General features: G+C 49.7%; 1 protein-coding gene across 16 annotated transcripts in view; it reads left to right on the top strand.

The window, feature by feature from the left end:
* The window catches only part of LOC137429727 (gamma-secretase subunit APH-1A), a 55,877-nt gene that overhangs the window by 17,249 nt on the left and 13,404 nt on the right, over window positions 1–25,224 (top strand). For all 16 annotated transcript variants that reach the window (XM_068119921.2, XM_068119923.2, XM_068119917.2 and 13 more), the window contains exons 5-6: window positions 7,533–7,655; window positions 24,946–25,073. In XM_068119921.2, the coding sequence (XP_067976022.1) occupies window positions 7,533–7,655; window positions 24,946–25,073 (251 nt within the window). The remainder of the gene's footprint in view (window positions 1–7,532; window positions 7,656–24,945; window positions 25,074–25,224) is intronic.

Raw genomic sequence — 25,224 nt, 5'->3', positions numbered from 1 at the left:
ATCATCTTTCCAACTTCATCATCCCACCACCATGTTTCCGAGTGCCTCGGTGGTCCTTTTGTCCATCCACATACCTCACCAACGGCTCCCAACAGACCCTCTTTCATTGACATCCAACCACGTTCAAGCTCAACCACATCATCCTCTACCCGACTCAGCCTCTCTTTTAATGCCTCCCTTACTGTCACCTCTTTCAACCTCCACACCTTCATTCTCGGTTGGTACTTCACCTGCCGAGCTCTCCTCGCACCTTTCACCCTTATGTCGCAGACAACCAAGTGGTGCTGTGAAACGGCCTCCTCCCCCGGGATCACCTTTGTGTCCCGGAGGTGCCCCCTATCTCGCCTACGCACCATCAGGTAGTCAACGGTTGTCGTCGACCCACCTGACGTGTATGTAACAAGCTTATTATCCCCTTTCTGGAACTGAGTATTACAAATCAACAAATCAGCTCCATCAGCAAACTCCAAAATCCTTTCACCTTCTCCATTTCTCACACCATATCCATAACCCCCATGAACTCCCTCAAAACCGTCCATACTCCTTCCCACATGTCCATTTAGGTCTCCTCCTACCACAACAACTTCCTCATCTTTCACGTTTTCCATCAGCGTCTCTATCGCACACCAGAACCTGTCCTTCTCTTCATCGCTCCGACCAACCTGCGGAGCATATCCCGAGATGACGTTCACCAAGAGCTTTCCAATCATCATTTTCACCATCATCAACCTATCACTCACTCTAGTCACACTCACCACACTGTCTACAAACTCCTCAGAAAACAGGACACCAACACCATTCACGCCCTCCGGGCACCCTTGCCACACAAACTTGTATTTCTGTCCCTGTCTACCCTTCACCATTCTCACACCACTTCCCTTCCATCTCGTCTCTTCCACACAACATATGTCCACTCTTCTTCTGATCAATACTTCCACCACTTCTCCTGATCTCCCTGTCATTGTCCGTACATTCCATGTCCCAAACCTCAGAAACAGAACTCCACTGCGGGCTGTACCCTGCCCATATGTAGTTCTAATTGTCATGGTTCTCTTTTTGAGGCAATGTTTTTATGGCCGGATGCCCTTCCTGACGCTAACCCTCTTAGTCGCTTCTTACAACACGCAGGGATACTTTGCAATATGTGCTACCAAATTCGACCAGTCATTAAATTATACACATGCACTAGCGTCTTTTTGTCTTTCAGTTCTGGTCTTGTCCTTTGTTTTGCGACGCAACATGCTTCATCAACTGATTACATATAATGTATGTACGTGAATGTTATTTCTGTTAATGTTAATTCATTAATGTTATTTATTAATGTTAATTCTGGGTGGCAGAGGGATAATTTGAAACGGGCTTGGTCGGTAGGGGATTTGAAAGTGGGTGTGGTTCTGTGGTTCTGTGGTTCTGTTTGGTGTGGTGTGGTGAAAGTGATTTGAAAGTAAAAAAGTGCTGTGAAACGAGATTGATATGAAAACATTCATGATGTCTTTGTTGCTAAATTTATTCTGGTTTCTTCAAACAAATCGCGATTTTAGTCCGCGATGTTCTTACCTCATACCAATGCACGTCCGAGTGTATGCGCATGCGCTATTCAAAAAGGCACCCCAACAACAAGAACAACAACGCGGTCCTCTCATAGAGCTGCTCGTCGCAGCTAAAAAGATAAATAATAATGGTAAAATAATTAACCTATTAATAAATTGGCTAATAGAATACCGAAACCACCACTGTTCCGAATCTGACTTAAAAAAAAAAATTGGCATCAATCGAATAATTAAATAATTAATGGATTCATTGATTAATCAATAAATCAAAAATATCCTTTACAGTCAAATCACTGTCATTGTCCTGTCCTTTTTTTTGTATACAAGATCGAGGCTCATGTCAGAGCTAACATTAATGCCAAAAAAAAAAAAACGGACACATAAGATGAAATAAAGGGAGCGGGAAATGATATGGGGAGAGAGGGGTGTTGTGAAAATCAACCAAGTCCACAACTTTGTCCCATAGGTAGGTTTAATTTCAATCAGATCTTTGGCATCATCCTGTAAAATACAATCATGCAATATATATCAGGATCTTGGTATCATATAGGAAGGATTGATAATATTAGTCAAAGCAAGCAAGCCTAGAATATAAAAGGGTACGTACCATCCGAGTCTACATATCATAGAATAATGTCGCAGGAGTGGCCCGAAGTCGCGGACGTCCGAGGTCTTATAGACGCCTCTCAGTGGTTTAAGCGAGCATCACACCTGGGTTCAACTTTGATACATTTTCACTACAAGGGGGAAGCACACAAGTACAACATTTGAGAGCAGGGACATCGGGAGATCTGTGGGAGGGCTTGGGGGGAGGAGGCGTGGGAAGGGGGGTGGGGGGTGGGAGAGGTAAAAAAAAAAAAACCACATGGACACTGCGAGAACTTCCAGGAAATAAGTCGGTATATCAGAAAAGTGGATCTGGGGTGAATTAACAGGGGTAGAAAAGATCAAGGTTTTGGATGGGGGGAAGATAAGAGATAATAATAATAATAATAATTCATTTATTTTGTATAGCGCTTTTCCAGAAGCCCAAAGGCGCTTTGACAGAGTGGAAAACATAATGCATAACAATACATGAAAACAACAATTGCAAAAAGACAAGAATCAATAGGGAAATATTTAAAGCAAAAGGAGGGAGAAGGAGAAGAGATAGTCAGGGGTTAAATGCTGTGGGTTGAATGTTGAATGCAGCGTTGAACAGGTGGGTCTTTAGTGATGTTTTGAATGTGGTGAGTGAGGAGGAGTCTCTGATGGTGTGAGGTAGTGAGTTCCAGAGGGTGGGAGCAGCGATGGAGAAGGCCCTGTCCACCCAGGATCTGAATTTGGTCCGGATGGAGGGGGTCAGGAGGTTGGTACCAGCAGAGCGGAGGTTGCGGGTGGGAGTGTGTCTGGAGAGGAGGTCAGCCAGGTAGGATGGGGCCAGGTTATGGAGGGCTTTGTATGTCAAGAGGAGGATTTTGTACTGGATTCTCTGGGGGATGGGGAGCCAGTGAAGCTTGTAAAGGACGGGGGTGATGTGGTCACGGGTCCGGGAATGAGTGAGTAGACGGGCAGCGGAGTTCTGAATGTATTGGAGTTTATTGGTGATTTTTGAGGGTGAACCATAGAGGAGGCTATTGCAGTAGTCCAGACGGGAGGTGATGAAGGCGTGGATGAGGGTTTCTGCAGCCGTGGAGGAGAGGGATGAGCGGAGACGGGCAATGTTTTTCAGGTGAAAGAAGGCTGACTTTGTGATCTGTTTAGTGTATTTGTCGAAGGAAAGGGTTTGGTCAAAGATGACGCCAAGATTCCGGATGTGAGGGGAGGTGGATACTGGGATACCGTCGATGTTGAGGGCAAAGTTATGGGTGGATTTTGTGAGCGTTTTTGGGCCAATGATGATTATTTCAGATTTATCACAGTTAAGCTTGAGGAAGTTGATTTGAAGCCAGGATTTTATTTCAGTGATGCAGTTTGTCAGGATAGAGTGGGTGTCGGTGGAGACGGACTTGGTGGAGATGAAAAGCTGGATGTCATCGGCGAAGCAGTGGAATTGGAGACCATGACGGCGGATTAAGTGACCGAGCGGGGACAGGTAAAGGATGAAGAGGAGGGGGCCAAGAACTGAACCTTGGGGGACACCTTGGGGGAGGGGAGCAGTGGGGGATTTGCAGTTATTGATGGAGATGAACTGGCATCTGTCAGAGAGGTATGATTTAATCCAAGAGAGGGCAGTGCCGGTGACGTTAAAGGTGGATTCAAGTCGGGTGAGGAGGATAGTGTGATCGATGGTGTCAAAGGCAGCGCTGAGGTCGAGGAGGACGAGAATGTTGAGGTTGCCAGCGTCAGAGGAGAGGAGAAGGTCGTTGGTGATTTTGAGGAGAGCAGTTTCAGTACTGTGGTTGGAGCGGAATCCGGATTGGAATGTTTCATACAGGTTATTGGCAGAGAGATGATGTTTGAGTTGAGTGGCTACAGCGCGTTCCAAAACTTTTGACAGAAAGGGTAGGTTGGAGATGGGTCTGAAGTTGTTTAGGGTGTCAGGGTTTAGACCAGGTTTTTTTAGAATGGGGGTAACAGCAGCAATTTTGAGGGAAGGTGGGACGATGCCTGTAGACAGGGAGGAGTTTATTGTTGCAATGATAAGTGGAGAAAGAGCAGGGAGGGAGGCTTTGACAAAGCTGGAGGGGATGGGGTCAAGAGTGCAGGTGGCAGTTTTCATTCCTATGAGGAGTTCAGAGAGGTCAGTAGGAGAGATTGGGGAGAACCGAGACAGGGGATGGCAGGACAAGGGGGGGCAGGTGGTTGGAGGGGGAGCGGGTGCGGCGGTGGTCAAGCTGTTGTAGATGTTGTCAATTTTGCGTTGGAAGAAAGAGAGGAAGGAGATGCAGTTGTCTACTGTGAATGACTGGGTGGTGGTGTTCAGGGGGCGGAGGAGTTTGTTTATTGTCGAGAAGAGTGCTTTTGGGTTTCCGGAGCCAGAGTGGATAATTTGAGAGTAGTAGGCAGAGCGGGCGCGGGAGAGGGCATCTTTGTAGTGTTGTATGTGGTCCTTGTAGGCTTGGGAGTGAACTGTGAGACCCGTTTTATTGCGGAGTCTTTCAAGTTGGCGAGCACGAGTTTTCATCAGGTGGAGTTCAGGGGTAAACCAGGGAGCAGAATGGGTGAAAGAAACTGTTTTGGTTTTTACAGGCGCAAGCTGGTCAAGGCAGGAGGAGAGAGTGTGGTTGTAGTAGTCAGTGAGGTCGGAAGGGGTGTGGAGGTCAATGAAGGGAGAAGTGGACATTTTTTCAGAGAGGGTGGATGAGAATGAGGTAGGTGAAAGAGCGTTTAGCTTACGGAAGTTGATTGTGCGATAATGCCTTGGTGTTGGGGCGGGGATGTTGATGGTCAGAGTGATGGCTAAGTGGTCAGAGAGGGTGAGGTCGGAGCCATAGAGATGGTGCAAATTTAATCCAGTGGAGCAGACAAGGTCCAAAATGTGACCACGGATATGGGTAGGAAAGTCGACATGTTGAGTGAGGTTAAAGCAGGTGAGTAAATCAGTGAAGTCAGTGGTTATTGTGGAGTCAGTGGAGTCCATGTGGATATTGAAATCACCAAGGAGGAGGATTGAGGGGGAGAGGGAACATAGCTGGGTCAGAAAGTAGGAGAAGTCAGACAGGAATGATGGGTGTGGTTTGGGAGGGCGGTAGACGACAGCCATGACTGACTGCGTGTGACCAGAGAGTTTTAAAGCCAGGTGTTCAAATGATGGAGCAGATGAGATGGAGATGAGGTTGGTCTTGATGTCTTGACGGTGGATAACGGCAATTCCACCACCTCGGCCCTCCGAGCGTGGTTTATTGACGTAGGAATATCCATTGGGTGTGGTGAGGTTGAGTGTGTAGTAGTCCAGAGGTTGTTGCCAGGTTTCGGTGAGACAGAGAAAGTCCAGTTTGTTATCCAGGATGTATTCGTTCAGGATGAGGCATTTATTGTTGAGGGACCGGGTGTTGAACAGGGTGAGCTTGATGTTGTTTTGAACAGCAGGGATGAATTCAGGTGATTTAGCCAGGGTTCGTAGGCAGGAGGTGCGATCGTGTGGGTTGCTGTGACCAGGTGCGCTGGGACGAAGAGTGAGAGTGCGCTGAGCCGACCAGAGGACGGGGATGGAGTGACCTGATTGCAAATAAACAAACTTGCGACCGGAGCCACGGTGAATGTACCTGGGTCGTCGGAGGAGTCCATTTGATTTGATGGCAGAGATGCATGATGGGGTGGAGCGGGTATTGAGCAGAAGAAGCCTTGCGGCGGAGTACTTCAGAGCCATGCCAGGCAGGAGCGAAGGGACGAGTACGAGGCCAAGGTCGAGGAGGCAAAGCGGCAAACGCAGCGGCAAACGCAGCGGCAAACGCAGCGGCAAACGACTGCAGCCGCTAATCAAGACCACAGCGGCAAACAAGGCCACAAGGCCACCAAGACCACAAGGCCACCGGCAAACAAGGCCACGGCCACAAACAACGGGAGCGGGCCTTTCGATTCCGTATTCCGTACCATCAAAAGCAGATTCCGTTATCCAGCCGGAGAACACGCGGCACGTGCGGGTGTGAAAAGGCAGGACAGGTGTGAGATGTCAGGTCAGAAAAGTAGAAGCAGACCCTGTACATCCATCCAGTCGGAGAAGCGGCGAATATGCAACGCCAGCGTACTCTCGCAACCGAACCCTGGCTTCGCCGAGATGGTGGTGAAGAGCTGTTTTGAAGACCTGGAGGGATGAGTGGGATTGAAGAGTGTGAGGGAGTTTGTTACAGAGGCGGGAGAAAAGAGGAATGAAAGAGTGAACACCATGAAAGAGTGAACCTTTCAGCACACGTCATCGCTGGGCCCCCTTCGGTGCCCGGCGATGATGTCATGCAGCGCCTGGAGATGGAGTAGGAAAGGTGCGGTGTACAATATTTGGTTCCGGTGTTTCAAAAGAAGCTGTATACCAATAATATATGTCCTAAAACTCTGCCTTTTGAGATGCCAGCCAGCCTCAAGAGGAAGATCACAAGACAGAATACCATGAAGGTGGGAATATTCCAATGGGATGGAATACCACCCATTGTTTCCACTTTCAGAGAAAATCAGAATCGAATACCATGGGCGGTTAAGCTAGGAAAGGAATGATGGATGCCAGGCAGTACACTTCACAAGCTAGGATGTGCATTTGTATGATAATCAAAAAACCCTTAGCATCAGGGCTAGACCCAGCAGCACAGCGGTGCTCCTAGCAATGATGCAACCAGCAGCCACAGGCTGCATACCAGACGAACACAAGCTTATTTTAGTTGCCAAAGTGTGGCAGGCACTACATGAAGCCGAGTGACAAACTGTGCAAAGAGCTGAGCATATGCATGTCACCACCCATATGATACTTAAAAAAAAATTATTTCCTTGTTGGTAATAACCTTTAAAACCCTGGTGTTTACTTTACGGTTAAGGTGGCTGGCTTTTTATTTTATAGTCCCGAGGTTGAGCCTCTGTCGTGCCGTTAAAATAACACCTGGTGGGTTGATTCAGCCTGTCCTTCCGATATCGGAAAAAATGAGTACCACCTTATTGGGAATAGTGAACAATTTGAGTATCCTGCGTCAGTGGCGACCCGTGAAGGATTATGTCCCCCTCCCTCCCAAGCCAATATAATAGATGCAAAACGAGTGGCATCATCACCTTCATCTTCCTCTTAATCTTCTTCTCCTTCTCCATCTTCGCCTCATCCTCCTCCACCTCCTCCTTTCTTCTCCTTCTTTCTTCTTCTCCTTACTCTTCCTCCCTCACCTCTCCCTTCTCCACCTCCTCCTTCCTCTCTTCCTCCTCCTTCTCTTTCTTCTGCTTCTTCTTCTTCTTCTTCTTCTTCTACAACTCTTTCTTTTAAACCAATGATGTGATGGATAACATATTGCATGCCATGCTGAAATTTTGCCCATTCTAAATGGTTTGCTATTATAAAGTTGTTTTGCTCTTTTGTCTTGGGGACAGTGGCTGGATTGGGATTTGGTGTCGTGAGCGCCGCCTTCTCCATGCTCAACCTGCTGGCACAAGCCTCAGGACCTGGTGCTGTGGGAATCCATGGAGACTCGCAGTATTTCTTCATCACGTCAGGTCAGTAACATGTCATCAGACTGCGAATAGGGCTCACTTTTTTCTTTTATCATTGAGTTTGGTTTGGTGTCATGATAGGAGTCAAGGATATACAAGGAATGCTATGTAGGAGGAGGGCATTTGGCCCATCATGGCTGTGCTATATCAACACCATTATTCAATCCATTAGTTTATGGACGTATATCGTGTCCATAACTGCACATAGTCTTTGTTGATGTATCAGTTATCTTTCTACTGATATCCTTTTAATTCAAGTAAATGTATGCTTGCATCTCCTCATGATTGTGTACTTCAGGTGATGTACAAGCTCATCCATGAGTTTTGGATCAGTATTATTTAAAAAACAACACCAAAAGTCTAACAGCAGTAGCCAGGCTTGTAAAATATTATAAACCACAAACACACATTATTAGCTTTTTAAACAGTTGCTAATGCTGCTTATAACATTCAACAAAGAAATTTGGAGGAATCTCGACATCCATGAGGTAAGTTTTACTTAAAGAACTGAGCGAAGATCGACTGTAATCTATCTACCCCACAAGGGTTGGAGGTGTGCTCATTTACCAAGCAGCTAGCTAGCGCTTGCCAAGCCAGCCATTCCTTTAGGGTTTTGAATGGAGTGCTTGCTTGAATGCTTAAAACTACTTGGCGATCTCTTCACAAGAACCTTGGTAAATGAACACAAACCCAATGTTCTTGAGACCGGACCATAAAGAGACTGTAATCTATATACCCCAAAGAGGAATGACCCTTCTTGCCGCTCCCATAGTGAGCGGGTGTTTACGCCGTAATGACATCATATACGTAATGATGTGGCATGATGGCCGGACACAAAACTTCCGCTATTTTAATATACTAGGACGTGCCCGTACGTGGGTGCCCGTACGTGCGTGCAAAAAAACATGCGTGCAAACAACAACAACAAAAAAAAACTTTGAAACCACGTGGCAGTAACGACCACAGAACCCCCCCCCCCCTCTATTTACATGAAATGGTTTGGTCCATTCGCAACGACCACAGAACCCCCCCCCCCCCTCTATTTACATGAAATGGTTTGGTCCATTCGCAAAGCCAAAGCGAACGGCGAACGGCTAAATCGCCATAGCTCGGTAACTACTTGTCCGATTAATATGAAACCTTGAAAAGGCACATCCTCGGGTCCCCAGCAATATACCTGGCAAGTTTCAAGTATATCGGACCCGTGGTTGTCGAGAAACAGCGGTCACAGACACACAGACACACATACACACAGAGATTACTGGAATTATAGATAGATATCAGATATTGTTGCGGATCCCGGGTTCATCGACGTACTAAGGGGGGTTTATGCCCCGCTCCCCCGCAAACTCCGGGTTCACTGAGGCCGCCGTCCACGACTACAAAACTCGTGATTGACGGATTGCAAAGCAATTCCGATCGCCAATTTCCCAGTCGCGCGTCAAAGGGTTTATTGGTCAATATTCCCAAATACCTTCAAGACACGTGACCGGAGAAACTGGCGGTCGAACCCTCGCTTCCACACACTTTATTCAATTGCGTGCCGAGCGAATTTGCACGGTGTGGAAAGCGGCGTTACCTGACGTGATTTATGAACCCGATTCGAGCCAAATTCGGTCTCGGATGATGCAAGGCCAATGGAGAAAGGACGTACCGAACAGGTTGGAAAGTAACCAAACGTACAGCCTTTTATTTTGAAGGCACAGAGAATACTGTTACAGACGCGGTGGTGGATGTTAGTTCACCGAGCGGTTTGGTATGACCACGTCTGCACAAGTTACCCGATTATACTCGAACGTTGCCGAGTCGCGCTACGCTAGGTCAATGAAGGAAAAGGACACACGGCTGGGATTAAAAGGACACGACACCAGGGATACGGTTCTCAAGACCTCCGGAGGAGGTTATATTCGTTCGGAAGGTTAGATTACAACTACAAGAGGGACAGCATAGAAAGACGAGCACTTAGACACACTCTTATATTAACCCCAACAGACGACAGATAAACGGGACAAAAGGCTGACTCACACGGGGATTGATGGCAAGGAAAGGCAGGCAGTCGATGGCTCAAGGTGCACTCTTGGCTCAAGGCAGAATCGACCCGGTTCGGTCCGGTCCAAAGATGCGGGGAGGTCGCAGCGCTCGGAGGTAGTGACTTGCTCTTCTTCAAGCTGGGGGCGCATCTGACCTCACATCCGGCAAGTGGCTGCGTATATCCGGCGGGGAGTGACACACCCTCGGCTCGTTAGCTCCGCCCCAGATGGAATCGGCTCGTTGCTTCTCATTGGGTGCGTGCGGGGGGGTTACCGGCTCCGCCCTTGACGAGGGGCTGACAGGGAGCCCCTTCGTGGTAACCCCGTGGAGCGCATGGTCATGGCGGCTAACCGAGCCGGTGGGAGGACGCACACTCCCCCCCGCGCGCCGTGGTTGTAGTTGTTGTTGTAGCGGTAGTTGTTGTTGTTGTTGTTTGGGGAAGATGGGAAGAGGTATGGGAAGGTCCTAAACTCACTACTGGTGCCATATAATCACATTCTGGTGCAACGAAGAGTCAGAATTAATGGAAACGAGTCCTTAACTGACATAGACTAAGAATAACTAGCAAGATGTCCGAAAGTTGTCTACGTGAGATGCGGTGGACCTGGGCACGACATTTAATGGGGGAAAAAGGGGAAGGTCGGTTCTACAGAGTGTTGTTTACAGACAATGGGACTAGGGAATGGGGGATTGGGGATAGTTGGGGAGTATTGGGGAAATAGGGGAATATTTACAAGCGGATATGGAGGCCAAATTCCATATTCGCAACATTGCACCCTTCTCTACCCTCGGGGCGTCCCGACCCGATAAATTTTTACCTACTTTAGTGTGGCACGCAATGTAGTTCCCTCTACTATTAACTCTACCCTGAGTGCGACAGTTTTACAGATATTCACAAATGAGTAAATATGTCCCCCTGCGACGTTGCACCCTTCTCCTCTCAGAAACACACCCACAGGATAACCGAATTGCGGAAAGAATTCGCAAACTAAACATACAGCCGGTAGGGAGCATTATTTACAAGACTACGCTGATATTTACACTACGATCCAGGACCTGTTTTTGGAGGGACACATGCAGATGTTATGCATAGAGAGAGCACGCATGCCAGCATCGATACACCAACCCACGAGTGCTCTGTGGCCTACGGCCTTTAATAATGTGCAGAGCACCCCTTCCAAGCATCAAAAGCACCACCCCATCACACAGTCAGCACCATCCGGTGCACCAATAAAGTGTTTATGAATCACTGTGTGGTGTCGCAGCCGGCCGATGTTCTGCCGCTGGTCTTGCCTTCGTGTGGTGCACTTGGCCTTCTTGCTTCTTTAAAAGTAAAGAAAGGCGCCAACCGCGTCCATTTCTATATTGTGGCCTTCAGTGGTGTCAACTAAAAGTGGTTCACCTGTATGGCATAGGTGCCACGTTGACCCATAGGTCCATCCACGGGTGGTGCTTGGCCGCAAAAGAGCTGCGGTCCATTGTGGGTGGCCACCAACATTGCGGTCCATATGGTGTATCGATCCAAGCAGCAAGCAGCGAAAGTGCAGGCCCACAACTGCGTAGCCAGCACCTCTCTCTCCTCTCTCTCTACCCCAAAGCCAGATCCTCGGAGGTGGGAGACAAAAGAAGCAGACAAGTGAGTAAGGTGGTAAGGGCGCAAAAGTGCACGCAATACAAGGTGATGCACACTGGGGGCACATGGGAACCAGGTGAGACAGGTACGTTCCTACCGTACGCCCCCCCCCCCCCACCAGGTAACCTACATGGCCCCTCCCTTACCCCTTACTGTATCCACAAAACACAACACTACCCATAAACATCTACTTTACAAATCAACAAACATCCCTACTGTCTTCCCCGTTCCTCCCATAAACCAAATTCGTCTTCTCTCCCTCCTAACCAATCAAATTTGCCATTTTCAACTTTCATCAAAATTTGCCATCTCCAACTCAACATCATAATTTGCCATTACCAATTCATCATCAGTCCCTCCTAGGGAGGGAGAGATGGAATCGCCCCAATGTCTCATCCACGTCGTGATGCGTCTCACAAATCCAACAGCAGTCCTTACTTCCTGCAACAGAACAAAGAAAACACAGGTGTGGAGTCATCATCATCACCACAGGTAAGTGGCTGCGTATGGTGCGACAGGTTCATCAATCCTAACTATTTCCTAAGTGACTTTAACAACTTTACACTACCCGGGGTCTTTCTCCGGCCAAACCATTGGCCCTCTTACACTATGGGTTCTAAAAACCAATTCCCATTGGCCAAACTGTGGTGCTTTTCAATTTGGGGTCTCACTCCCCCGATTCATCTCCCGGTGCCCTCGCACAATTTCTGGGCTGTGGCGTGTACCTCTCCCAGTGGGTCTACCCACCTGCACACCTCCACCACTGCAGTTGCCTCCAAGCTTACCTGCTCCTTACCCTAACATAACTAGCTGGGGAAGGCCCTCTGGCGCTCTCCCCACTCGGTGCCCTCTCTGGCACTGGGCTACCCGATCCACACCCGGGATCCTCAGGCACCCACTCACAACTCTACCGGCTCCCAGAGCCCACCTGCGGCCTCACCTGGCCGACATCCTCACAGTGGTGGAGTGCCCAACCAACTACACACACTAACAGGCTATACGCCCAGCCATTTCCACAACACTAATGCACCCATTCACAACACCATTCTTCAACCGCACCACAGATGCCAATATCCAACCACAATTTACCTATACCCTCTACCTAACACTTACACTACCCGCCCCGGGTACTCGTGAAAGGGGTCCACTCTTCCCCCATCCACCCCTTCGCACCATGCACACCACTCCGTACCACTTACTCCAACTCTCTCCACACACCTTTACTTGCACACCTGTGCTCTCCCACCTGGTGCCACCTGCACCCTTCTCTCCCCAAGCGCATTCGCGCTGATCCACGCACTCACTACTCACACACTGCTCCACACACCTGTCCAGTTGCACACCTGTGCAATCACACCTGTTCAATCCTCACACAGCATCATCTCATCTAACTACTCCCCTCTAAAACTTGCGCTTCCCAGTCGTCCCTTTAAACTATTGCGCTCCCTCGTCATTATCATCCACACTAAACTACCTGCGTCCCCACTACAGGTATCAGTCACTAACTAAACTTAACGTTACCTAATGTCATCTTCGCTAGATCCCTACAATATAACCTAACCCACCCGGGCTAGTTTTCACTGCCATACACCCCATAAGCTATTGCTCCTTTGCCCCCACCATGGGCAGGGTGGCAGGGATGCCACCCTTACCCACCGGGCCCATCGCTCATCAATCCCCCAGTCCTCTGGCACTAATAAGCCCCCCTTATTCAGAGGTACTGGGTCCCGCCTCGGCATCTAAAGCCGAGGCAATCCACGGGGGCGCCTGCTCGCCGGTGTAAGGTCTTATCCGGTCGGCGTGGACGATCCGAGGGAGGGCTCGTGGCCCCATTTTGATCTTTATGACCACGTCACAGATTTGCGACAGGACGACTCCTGGGCCTTGCCAGGGGGAGGTGAGTTTTGGGCACCTTCCCTTCCGCCTCCGGGGATTAAAGAACCAAATCTTCATCCCCGGAGCGTATTGACTCCCCTGGCTCTGGTCGTCGTACCTGCGCTTCATCTTTTCCCCCGCCAGATGGAGTTGGCGGCGGGCGAAGGCATGGACTAGCTCCATGCCTTCCTCTAGGTGACGTGCGTACCCCTCCCTCGGCGGGTTAACCACTGTGTCTGGCACGGGACCGCATAGCAAGTCGGCGGGAGCCCGTAACTCCCGCCCATACATAAGCAACGCTGGACTGCATGCGGTGGCCCCGTGCTAGCTGGTTCGGTAGGCCATGAGCAAATAAGGGAGATGTTCGTCCCAGTCATCCTGACGGGTGGCGGTGAACAGTGCCAGTTGTTGGATTAGAGTTCGGTTAAATCTTTCCACCATCCCGTCAGATTGAGGTCTTAAAGGCGTTGTTCTGGTTTTCCGAATTGACAGGAGACTGCACACATCTTTTAGCAATTTGCTCTCAAAATTTCGTCCCTGGTCGGTGTGCAACTCCTGTGGAATCCCATGCCGGCACACAAATCCTTCCACGAAGGCCTGCGCTACCACCCCTGCTTCTTGGTTGGGGAGGGCGTAGCCGTAGGCCTCCGGCCACTTGGTGAAGTAGTCCATCACAACGAGGATGTACTTATTACCTAGGCGGGTGCGGGGTAGTGGGCCTAAGATATCCATGGCCACCCGCTCTAGGGGGGCCCCCACCTGGTGTAATTGAAGGGGGGCCCTCATCCTCCGTGCTGGTCCCTTTTTGGCAGTACAGGCGTCGCATCTCCGACACCAGTCCTGTATGTCGCGCCCCATATTCACCCAATAGAGCCTCCGGCGGACCCGAGATATTGTCTTTGTCCTGCCCAAATGGCCGCCGGAGCGGGTACCATGCACCTGTTGCAATATGACGTTCTTGAATTTGTCAGGGACTATCACCAGCCAGGAAGTTCTATCAGAGGGAACCTCCACCCACTTGCGATACAAGATGTTGCCTTTCAATTCCAGGGTCTGCCACTGAGCCCAATATGCCTTTGTTTGTGCCCCGAGGGGGGTGACCTCTTCCCCCTTTGGTGTTTGCCCCAATTTGACCCATTGGAACACCGGCCCCAGAACAGGATCCTCCTGCTGGGCCGTGCTCCAAGCCAACTCTCCAAATTCTTCGTCCGCGGTTAGTGGCAAAATTGGCCCTCTCACCCGGGTTGCCCGGACAACGAGGGTCGGGTCCGAATCGCCCAATTGTTCCCTCTCCTCGTGTCTCGCACAAAATTTGCAGTTTTCCCCCAGACAAGGACGCCGAGAGAGTGCGTCCGCATTACCATGGGCCTTCCCGGCCCTATGGGCCACATCAAAATCGTACTGCTGCAACTTTTCCAACCACCTTGCAATTTGGCCCTCCGGTTCCTTGAACCGAAGGAGCCATTGCAAGGAGGAATGGTCAGTTCTAACCAAAAATTTCCGCCCGTACAAGTACGGGTGGAAATGGTTCATGGCAGCCAGCATGGCCAATAACTCTTTGCGAGTGACGCAATAATTTCGCTCGGGCCTACTTAAGGCCCGACTATAATAACCAATCACTCTCTCCACGCCCTCCTGTGTCTGAGACAAAACTGCGCCCAATCCTTCCTGGCTCGCATCCGTGTCCAGGGTAAATGCCCCGTTGCTAGTGGGGTACGCTAGAAGGGGTGCGGATGTCAGACACCCCTTCAATTTTTGGAAGGCCTCGTGGCACTCCCGTGTCCAATTAAATCGCGTCCCCTTCTCCGTAAGCCGGTGGAGGGGACGGGCCAACTCCGCAAATTTCGCCACAAAGCGCCGGTAGTAGGAGCAGAGTCCCAAAAATCCCCGCACCTCTTTGATGGTACGTGGTGCGGGCCACTCCTCTACCGCTTTAATTTTGTCTGGGTCCGTTTTTACCCCCTCGCGGCCGATCACGTGACCTAGATAGGCCACCTCTCTTGCAAACAAAGTGCACTTACTCGGGTTCAGCTTCAACCCTGCCTGTCTGAGGCGCCCGAACACCTGGTCCAAATTAGCTACTGCCTGGGGGAACGTTTGGGCATGTACCAGGACGTCATCCAGGTACACCAGGCATGATTGCCATGGCATGCCGCCTAGTACATGCTCCATCAATCTTTCAAAGGTGGCGGGGGCGTTACACAAACCAAACGGCATCACAGTAAACTGATACAGTCCCTTACCTGTGGAAAATGCCGTTTTCTCCTTCCCTGCCCTATCCATCTCCACCTGCCAATACCCACTCTTGAGGTCCAAAGTTGTGAACCAATTTGAGCCCGCAACGGCATCGAGGGTGTCATCAATTCTTGGCAGGGGATATGAGTCCTTGAGTGTCACGTTGTTTAGCTGGCGATAGTCCACGCAGAACCGCGTGGTCCCATCCTTCTTTTTTACCAGCACAACAGGTGACATCCAAGGACTTCCCGAGGGCTCGATCACGCCTGCGTCGAGCATTTTTTTAACCTGCTCGTCAGCTTCCGCCCTCTTGCTCCAAGGGAGCCGTCGGGCGGCCTGACGAATAGGCCGGGCCTCACCGGTGTGGATCTGATGTTTCACCAGGCCCGTACGTCCAATATCCTCGGTGGACAGGGAGAAGAGGTCCAAATGGGACCCAACCAGTTTGTGCAAGGCCTCCCTCTGGGTACCTCCCAACTCTACGCTACTACGATTTACCATCTCGCAAATGGGATCGGGCCAATTCCTACTTGTTATTGAAGGCTCCCCCCGGGGTCGGCTCGGCTGGACGTTCTCGCCCCTTACTGTCGCGACTTCCTCAACTGGGGTGCAGCCAGCTACCCTCGTGCCCCTTACTATAGTGCGTGGTTCTGTACTCATATTTATTACTCGGACGGCCACTACCGGTCCGTCCATTTTTACAAGGGTGCGGCCCACGATTAAACCCGGTATGGACTGCGCTGCCACCGGTTCGACCAGGCCGCAGGACTCCTGCCACGTTGGGCGAGCTGCCCACCGGGCCGGCACTATCGCCTCGGCCCTTGGGGGGATGGTCACGGCCTCGGAAGCCTCCAGCTCCGCTCTCTCGGCCGTGCTCACTCCCCCTAACGGCAGCTCTTCTACTCCCACCTGCAGGATCCCCCGGCACAAGTCGATTTTGCAGCCGCTGGCAGTCAACAGGTCCAACCCTATTAAACATGGGTCGCACAGCTCCGCCACCCAAACATCTATCTCCCTCCTTACCGACCCTAACTTGAGGGTCACAGAACCACGCCCTATGATCGGGGCCGTTACCCCGGTAGCAAGCTGCAAACTATAATTTTGCAGGCGCTGGATCTTATCCCAGCCACCTGCGCTCGAATCAAGGACCACAGGGCTGATGATCGTGGCGCTAGCTCCTGTGTCCACTACGGCGTCTACCCCCACGCCGGCAATTTTGCATCTAATTGTCAGGCTACCGGTTCCAATTTGGCCACAATAAATGACCTGTCACGTCAATGAGGGCTCTCCTCCATCCTCTGCTGCCGAACACCGCCCTACGTGCCCGACACCTTCTAGTTTCCCGGGGTCTGGCGGGGGGGTGTCTGGGGTCGGCTAACCCGCTCCCCCCTGGGCGGAGTTGAGGACCTCAACTGCCGGGGATCATCCCGGCGCGCGGCTCGACAGTGCCGCGCCAGGTGACCCAGACGGTTGCAGGTATAGCACCTCACCTGATAAGGTGCTTGCCTCCGGAATTCCAAATTTCCCCCCCTGTAGGTCCGAATTGGATTACCCGCTCGTGGTCCACCGCGGGCCACCTCCGGGGCCGCCTGCCATGGTCCAGGTCCCGCCAGGCGCTGGTCCACCAGCCTCCGGACCATGCCCGCCAGGTCAGGACCCAGGGGTCCGCCCTCCATCGGAGGTCCCACCTGGCGGACCGCCATTGCGAGACGCTCGCCCCCCCGGGCCAGGGGCCTCGCTGCTTCCCAACGGGCCGCAGCGTCAGCCGCCTGGCTCAGAGTCTGCGGGCGCCACATGGCGAGCTGTTGCCGGAGCTCAATATCCGGGAGGGCCTGGATAAAATGGTCCAGCGCCAGGCTTTCCCGGGAATCCGCTGCCATGCTAGCATGTGCGATCCCCACTGCGCGGCGAATGTCGTGGGCAAGTTCCCCGATGGCTTCCTGGGGCTTGCGCTTTCGCAGCGCGAGCTGAGCTTTAACAAGCTCGCTCTGCTGTTCTATGCCAAATCGATTAATTAGGGCGTCGCGGAGGGCTGGCAGGGTGAGAGCACCCGCTGGTAATGCCGTCAGCACCTCCGCCGCCGCGCCGCGCAATGCGGCCACCAGGTGTACTCCACCTTCGTCCTCACCCCAACCGTTACCCTTACACACACAGTCGAACTGCGCCAGGTACGCGCGTAGATCACTCTTGCCGTCATACGGCGCGAGTGGGACCTTGTGGGACCACCTCGTATGCGAGTCGTTGCCCGCCGGCCGGACCCCGTGCGTCGCCCCTTGCGGGGTCAGCGCGGGGCCGAACCGGCCGGGCCCCCACAGTACATTACCCCCAAGGGGCTCTCGTGCCTCCCCGGTCCCTCCAACAACTACCCCTGTTGGTGTCGATGCATGGGTCACACCTCCACAACCCGCTACCCATTCCATACCACCACAACCTTGCTCACCCACACCTCGCACCTCTCGTTCCATACCCTCCGGACCAGCCATACACCTCACTCGTGGCCTCTCACGAACATCCGGGTCTATCTCGACCCCCAAGCTTATTAAATCACCTGGCGCATCATTCGCACGACCATATTGGTCACCACTTACACCGGGTCCTCTTTCTCTTCGCTTCTCCTCCATCACCTGCGAATCCCTCATCCGGTTAATGAGCACATCATCACGATCCGAACACAGACTTTGGACCAATTCTTTTACTTCCTCCTTTATCTCTTTCTTATCCTCTCTCCGTCGCTTCTTAATTTCGCTCATCCCTTCTTCCACTTCTTCTAATTTCTGCTTCACCTCCTTCATCTCTTCGTGCGCCCCTTTAAGTTCTTCCTCTAACTCCACTTTATTTTTTTATATGTGCTCCCGCACCTCCCGTTCTTTAACCTCCATCACCTCTACCACCTTGTCCATTTTCCTCGTCAGGTCCTCATGTACCGTCTGACACTCTTTTTTTAATTACCCCTACGTCCTTTTTCATCTCCTTCTGTGTCGATTTTAAACCCTCTATTACCGCTGTGTTCTTCTTTACCTGGTCCCCCAACTCCTTTTGTCCCACTGTCAGTTGCTCTACTCCCAGCGTCAACTCCTCTATACCCCCTTGCAGTTTTACAGTCCCCTTTCTCACCTCCGTCTCCATGTGCTCCTTACAGTGCCTCACCTCCTCGCGCACTCCTCCGACCTCCTCACTCACTCCTCTTCTGATCTCCTCTCCCATCACTTGCATCTCCTGCCCAGATGCCACCCTCATCTGCCCCATTTCCTCCCTGTGAGCATCCAGTTTGGTTTCTACCCCCATTCTGACCCCCTCTATCTGCTGCTCCATTTGTTTAACTTCCCTTTCTGCTTGGTCCCTCATGTCCCTCAATTTGCCTTCCATCCTGTTTTCCAACCCCTCTAACCCTTTTTGCATCCCTTCCATTTGATTCTCTTGAGCGGCCATTCTGTTTTCTACCCCCATTAACCCATTTCTCACCTCTTTTATCCCGTTGTCTAACCCCTCAAAATTATTGTCTAACCTCCCAAATTTCTTGTCTAACTCCTCAAAATTATTGGCTAACTTCCCAAATTTCTTGTCTAATCCCTTAAAATTATTGTCTAACCCCTCACTGGTACCCCTCGCTTCGTCCCTCATTACCCCCAATTACTCACTCTGAGCATCCATCCGGTTCCCCATTACCCCCATTTGGTTTCCCAACCGCTCACTATCAGCCCTCATTCCCATCATTATTCTGCTTTCCATTTCTTCATTATTCTTGTCCATAAGGGCCTTCATTTGCATAAAAAACAAGTTCAAATCCACCGGGGGCGCTGCCACGGTCGCGGGCGCGGTGACCAGCGAGGCGCCATTTTGTGCGTTTGCTACCCTCGCTGCTTCGCTCTCCTCGCGTCCCTCAATTTGGTCCTGGACCGACCCTGCCTCACTCTCCACTACCGGACCCCAGCCGACTTGGTCTGCCATAGCGCGACTTTCAAAATTCGGGTTTTTATTTCCGTATAACAAAATCAAATTTCGCCGTTATAATTTCGTCGAGCGCAGTAAACACGCTCCGGATCGATTCTACCTCCCAAAGTTTGGGCCTAACAACGCGCGGGAAACGCGCTCCGAATCGATTCTACTACAAATTTGGGCCTACTAACGCGCGGGAAACGCACTCCGAATCGATTCTACTACAAATTTGGGCCTAATAACGCGCGGGAAACGCGCTCCGAATAGATTCTACTACAAATTTGGGCCTAATAACGCGCGGGAAACGCGCTCCGAATCGATTCTACTACAAATTTGGGCCTAATAAATTTAGTCCCGGGTTCGAATTCCACTCCTCGACACCAATTGTTACAGACGCGGTGGTGGATGTTAGTTCACCGAGCGGTTTGGTATGACCACGTCTGCACAAGTTACCCGATTATACTCGAACGTTGCCGAGTCGCGCTACGCTAGGTCAATGAAGGAAAAGGACACACGGCTGGGATTAAAAGGACACGACACCAGGGATACGGTTCTCAAGACCTCCGGAGGAGGTTATATTCGTTCGGAAGGTTAGATTACAACTACAAGAGGGACAGCATAGAAAGACGAGCACTTAGACACACTCTTATATTAACCCCAACAGACGACAGATAAACGGGACAAAAGGCTGACTCACACGGGGATTGATGGCAAGGAAAGGCAGGCAGTCGATGGCTCAAGGTGCACTCTTGGCTCAAGGCAGAATCGACCCGGTTCGGTCCGGTCCAAAGATGCGGGGAGGTCGCAGCGCTCGGAGGTAGTGACTTGCTCTTCTTCAAGCTGGGGGCGCATCTGACCTCACATCCGGCAAGTGGCTGCGTATATCCGGCGGGGAGTGACACACCCTCGGCTCGTTAGCTCCGCCCCAGATGGAATCGGCTCGTTGCTTCTCATTGGGTGCGTGCGGGGGGGTTACCGGCTCCGCCCTTGACGAGGGGCTGACAGGGAGCCCCTTCGTGGTAACCCCGTGGAGCGCATGGTCATGGCGGCTAACCGAGCCGGTGGGAGGACACACACTCCCCCCCGCGCGCCGTGGTTGTAGTTGTTGTTGTAGCGGTAGTTGTTGTTGTTGTTGTTGTTTGGGGAAGAAGATGGGAAGAGGTATGGGAAGGTCCTAAACTCACTACTGGTGCCATATAATCACATTCTGGTGCAACGAAGAGTCAGAATTAATGGAAACGAGTCCTTAACTGACATAGACTAAGAATAACTAGCAAGATGTCCGAAAGTTGTCTACGTGAGATGCGGTGGACCTGGGCACGACATTTAATGGGGGAAAAAGGGGAAGGTCGGTTCTACAGAGTGTTGTTTACAGACAATGGGACTAGGGAATGGGGGATTGGGGATAGTTGGGGAGTATTGGGGAAATAGGGGAATATTTACAAGCGGATATGGAGGCCAAATTCCATATTCGCAACAATACACAAAAGATACAGCTTATCAAGTCTTACCTACTATAAACCCCACTGGTGCCTTCACACTCTGACACACTCATTCAGGGAATAACACTCTGTTATATCCTTTTAACACCGATGTATGTGCTGGGATTGCCTCGCAATTGGCCACGTGGTCTGGTGTGCACAGTTCGGTCCTCATGTGCAGCCTGGACGAGGTCAGGTCCGAAGGACGAACAGCCGCCTCGAAATCGGCACGGACGAACTTAGCACAGGTGGGACAAGCTGCCACGCAGTCAGACAAGCTTCAGCTCAGGTGAGTTGTGTAGAAAACCAATGCTTGCAGGTCAGCCGGATGGCGCAAGAGATCGGCGAAGAAGCGATGGGTGTCGACTAAGAACACAAAGGCCAAACACGTGTCGTGGTAGATACGAAAAAGCAAGCGAGGTCTCGTCGTGGGCATGGCGAAAAGGCAAGAGTTCAGAACAGGAGGTCGTAGCGCAGCAAAATCCCAAAGCAAAGAGAGAAAGAAATGCGATCCGCGCGGGCTTTTACCAGGTTCGCCATGCCTCCAAAATGTTCCACAGCCTCCCATTGGCTGAGGTTTGCCACATCCTGGCTAGGTGTTCCCGCCTCCTCACTGGTCACGTGGGCCTGTGCTTCTGGCCACGCATTCCTGCCCATTAGTAATGTCTTCTCCCAGCCACACGAAGGCTTGACATCCTGCTTAACTTCAACGCATATTGGTCTTTGATTACTACACGAACGTACACGAACGTAGTTGATTACTACAAAAAACGGAAGCCAAACAGTTCAATTTTGGTTTCATCAGACCACAGAATCTTGTTTCTCACAGTCTGAGAGTCTTTTAGGTGCTTTTTTGCAAACTCCAAGCGGGCTTTCATGTGTCTTTCACTGAGGAGAGGCTTCCGTCTGGCCACTCTGCCATACAGCCCAGATCGGTGGAGTGTTGCAGTGATGGTTGTCCTTCTGGAAGTTTCTCCTATCTCCACACAGGATCTCTGGAGCTCAGCCAGAGTGACCATCGGGTTCTTGGTCACCTCTCTTACCATGGCCCTTCTCCCCCGATTGCTGAGTTTGGCCGGGCGGCCAGCTCTAGGAAGAGTACTGGTTGTTCCAAACTTCTTCCATTTAAGAATTATGGAGACCACTGTGCTCTTGGGAACCTTCAATGCAGCAGAGAATTTTTTGTAGGCTTCACCAGATCTGTGCCTCAACACAATCCTGTCGCTGAGCTCTGCAGGCACTTCCTTCGACCTCATAGCTTGGTTTTTGCTCTGATATGCATTGTCAGCTGTGAGACCTTATATAGACAGGTGTGTGCCTTTCCAAATCATGTCCAAGCAATTGAATTTACCACAGGTGGACTTCAATCAAGGTGCAGAAACAGAAACATCTCAAAGATGATCAAGAGAAATGGGAGGCACCTGAGCTCAATTTCAAGTGTCATAGCAAAGGGTCTGAATACTTATGTCAATGCGATATTTCAGTTTTTTCTTTTTAATAAATTTGCAAAACTTTCTAAAATCCTGTTTTCTCTTTGTCATTATGGGGTATTGAGAGTAGATTGATGAAGGAAAAAATGAATTTAAACGATTTCAGCATAAGGCTGCAACATAACAAAATGTGAAAAAAGTAAAGGGGTTTGAATACTTTCTGAATGCACTGTACATGAATACATAATTATTACATACATACAGTCACGTGAAAAAGTAAGTACACCCCATGTAAAGTTTTGACTTTTTCAACATATTTCAACATACAGCTATTTGATCTTCATTTCAACAATATTGATAGATAAAAGTGATATAATATAACAAATATCATGAAACATTTACATTTTGTAGTCAATTGGATAATTTAAATAAACATAAATGCAAATTTCGCATGTGGAAAAAGTAAGTACACCCCTACATTTATCACTATGTCAAATAACTAAAATTAGAATCAGGTGCACCGGCTCAGGTGCAAATGATTAGAACATCGTTAGAGAGGATCTTGGAGGAACCTGTCTTATTTAAACCTCAGACATTTCATTTGGTTTGCTCTTTGTTGTTGAAGTGTGTGGCGTCACCATGCCTAGATCAAAAGAGCTCTCTGAGGCCGTCAGAAAGAAGATTATAGATGCCTACGAGTCTGGGAAGGGATTTAAAAAGATCTCCAAACAATTTGAAATCGATCATTCGACAGTCCGGAAGATCATCCACAAGTGGAGAAGATTCCAAACAACTGCCAACTTGTTCAGGCCAGGCCGCCCCAGCAAGTTCAGCCCGGGAGCAGACCTCAAGATGCTGAAAGAAGTCTCAAAGAACCCCAGAATGTCATCACGGGACTTACAGGTAGCTCTTGCCACTGTTGATGTCAAAGTGCACGAGTCTACCATGAGAAAGAGGCTGCACAAATTTGATCTACATAGGAGGTGTGCCAGGAGGAAACCTTTGCTGTCCAGAAAGAACATCAGGGCAAGACTAAAGTTTGCCAATGAACACCTTGGCAAAGACCAGCACTTCTGGAACAATGTGCTCTTTTCAGATGAGTCAAAGATCGAGCTATTTGGCCAAAGTACCAGAAGACATGTTTGGCAAAAACCAAAGACAGCATTTGACCACAAGAACCTGATACCAACTGTAAAGCATGGTGGTGGAAATATTATGGTTTGGGGCAGCTTTGCTGCATCAGGGCCTGGGCAGCTCACCATCATAGAATCCACTATGAATTCTTCATTGTACCAGAGGGTGCTTGAGGATATGAGGCCATCTGTCGGAAAGTTGAAGCTCAACCGAAGGTGGACCTTGCAACATGACAATGACCCTAAACATACCAGTAAATCCACCAAGGAATGGCTGAAAAGAAAGAAATGGAGGGTTCTGGAATGGCCAAGTCAAAGCCCGGATCTAAATCCCATCGAGATGTTGTGGGGGTATTTGAAACGAGTTGTGCATGCAAGAAACCCCTCAAACATCGCACAGCTGAAAGAATTCTGCATGGAGGAGTGGGCGAAAATTTCTCCCAGTCGATGTCAGAGACTGGTAGACAGTTATAAGAAATGCCTACTTGAGGTTGTTTCTGTCAAAGGGGGCAATACCACCTATTAGAGCCAAGGGTGTACTTACTTTTTCCACATGCGAAATTTGCATTTATGTTTATTTAAATTATATAATGGACTTCAAAATGTAAATGTTTCATGATATTTGTTATATTATATAACCTTTATCTGTCATTATTGTTGAAATGAAGATCAAATAGCTGTATGTTGAAATATGTTGAAAAAGTCAAAACTTTACATGGGGGGTACTTACTTTTTCACGTGCTGTACATACATACATACATACATACATACATACATACATACATACATACATACATACATACGGACGGACGGACAAACACTGTTCTCGGCGGCTCTGCCCGATGGGCTACGCCGTAAAAATGAAGTTCAGCAATCTGCGTTTCAGCAGATTGAAGTTCAGCTGCGGCTGTTCAGCAATCAATGGACATGGTAAAAAAGATGTACATTATAATGGCACCATGTTTGATATCGCAGCACTCATCCCTTCCTTAATCGTCATGTTTTTGCTGACAATTTCAGTTATAATCTCACAATTTCTTTCTAAAGCATCATAATTAGCTCACTTATGGTTAATGGAGGTGGCAATGCAGGAATTCCTTGTGCGGAGAATCCATTGTCGTTTTAGTAATTGTATTTAGAACTAGCTATCACAGCGATGTTTATCTCCTTGTTCCACGAACCAGTAAGCATCGTTTTTAAAATTCCATTATTGAGTTACCCACCTGCCTGTTGCTTATGTGAGAAATAAAGTGTATGCATTTATATGTTGGAGTTATGTGATTATGTGAACGAGTGATTCTGCTGTCGGTGCAAGTCTCAGGAGAAGGTGTGCTTCGTTACCACATTGTTGACATTCATTTTCAGTTGCAACAAAGGTGCAACAAAGGCATCTTTAACAATGATAACTAGAATTATGTGTTTGCTCCAAATAAAGGTCCATGGTGATTGACAATATGGCTGATTTAGTTAGTAATACCATTGAGTTTTATAAATATCGGCGGTGTTTTTTATTTACTTATTTCTTTCTTTATTTTGCAGCATTCATGAGCCTAGCACTTGTATTCCTGCACACCTGCTGGGGAGTGGTGTTTTTTGGTGCTTGTGAACATCGCCGCTGGTTCAGCATATTCATTGTGGTCGTGTCTCATCTTCTCATTTCGGTATTGGTACGTGGTCTCCCATCCTCTCTCTTTGCTCACACAACCCCATAACACCCTGCCTCCCCACCTTCTCACATGGAAATTTTCCATTTCATCTTTTTTTCCTTCTCTATTTGAAGTGTTCAAGAATAGCTTTTGCACCGAGTGCGATTTTTGC

Source organism: Myxine glutinosa, chromosome 6 (genome assembly GCF_964187855.1).
Source record: "Myxine glutinosa chromosome 6, kmMyxGlut1.1, whole genome shotgun sequence".
NCBI lineage: Eukaryota > Metazoa > Chordata > Myxini > Myxiniformes > Myxinidae > Myxine > Myxine glutinosa.
This window is presented reverse-complemented; position numbering and strand designations above follow the sequence as displayed.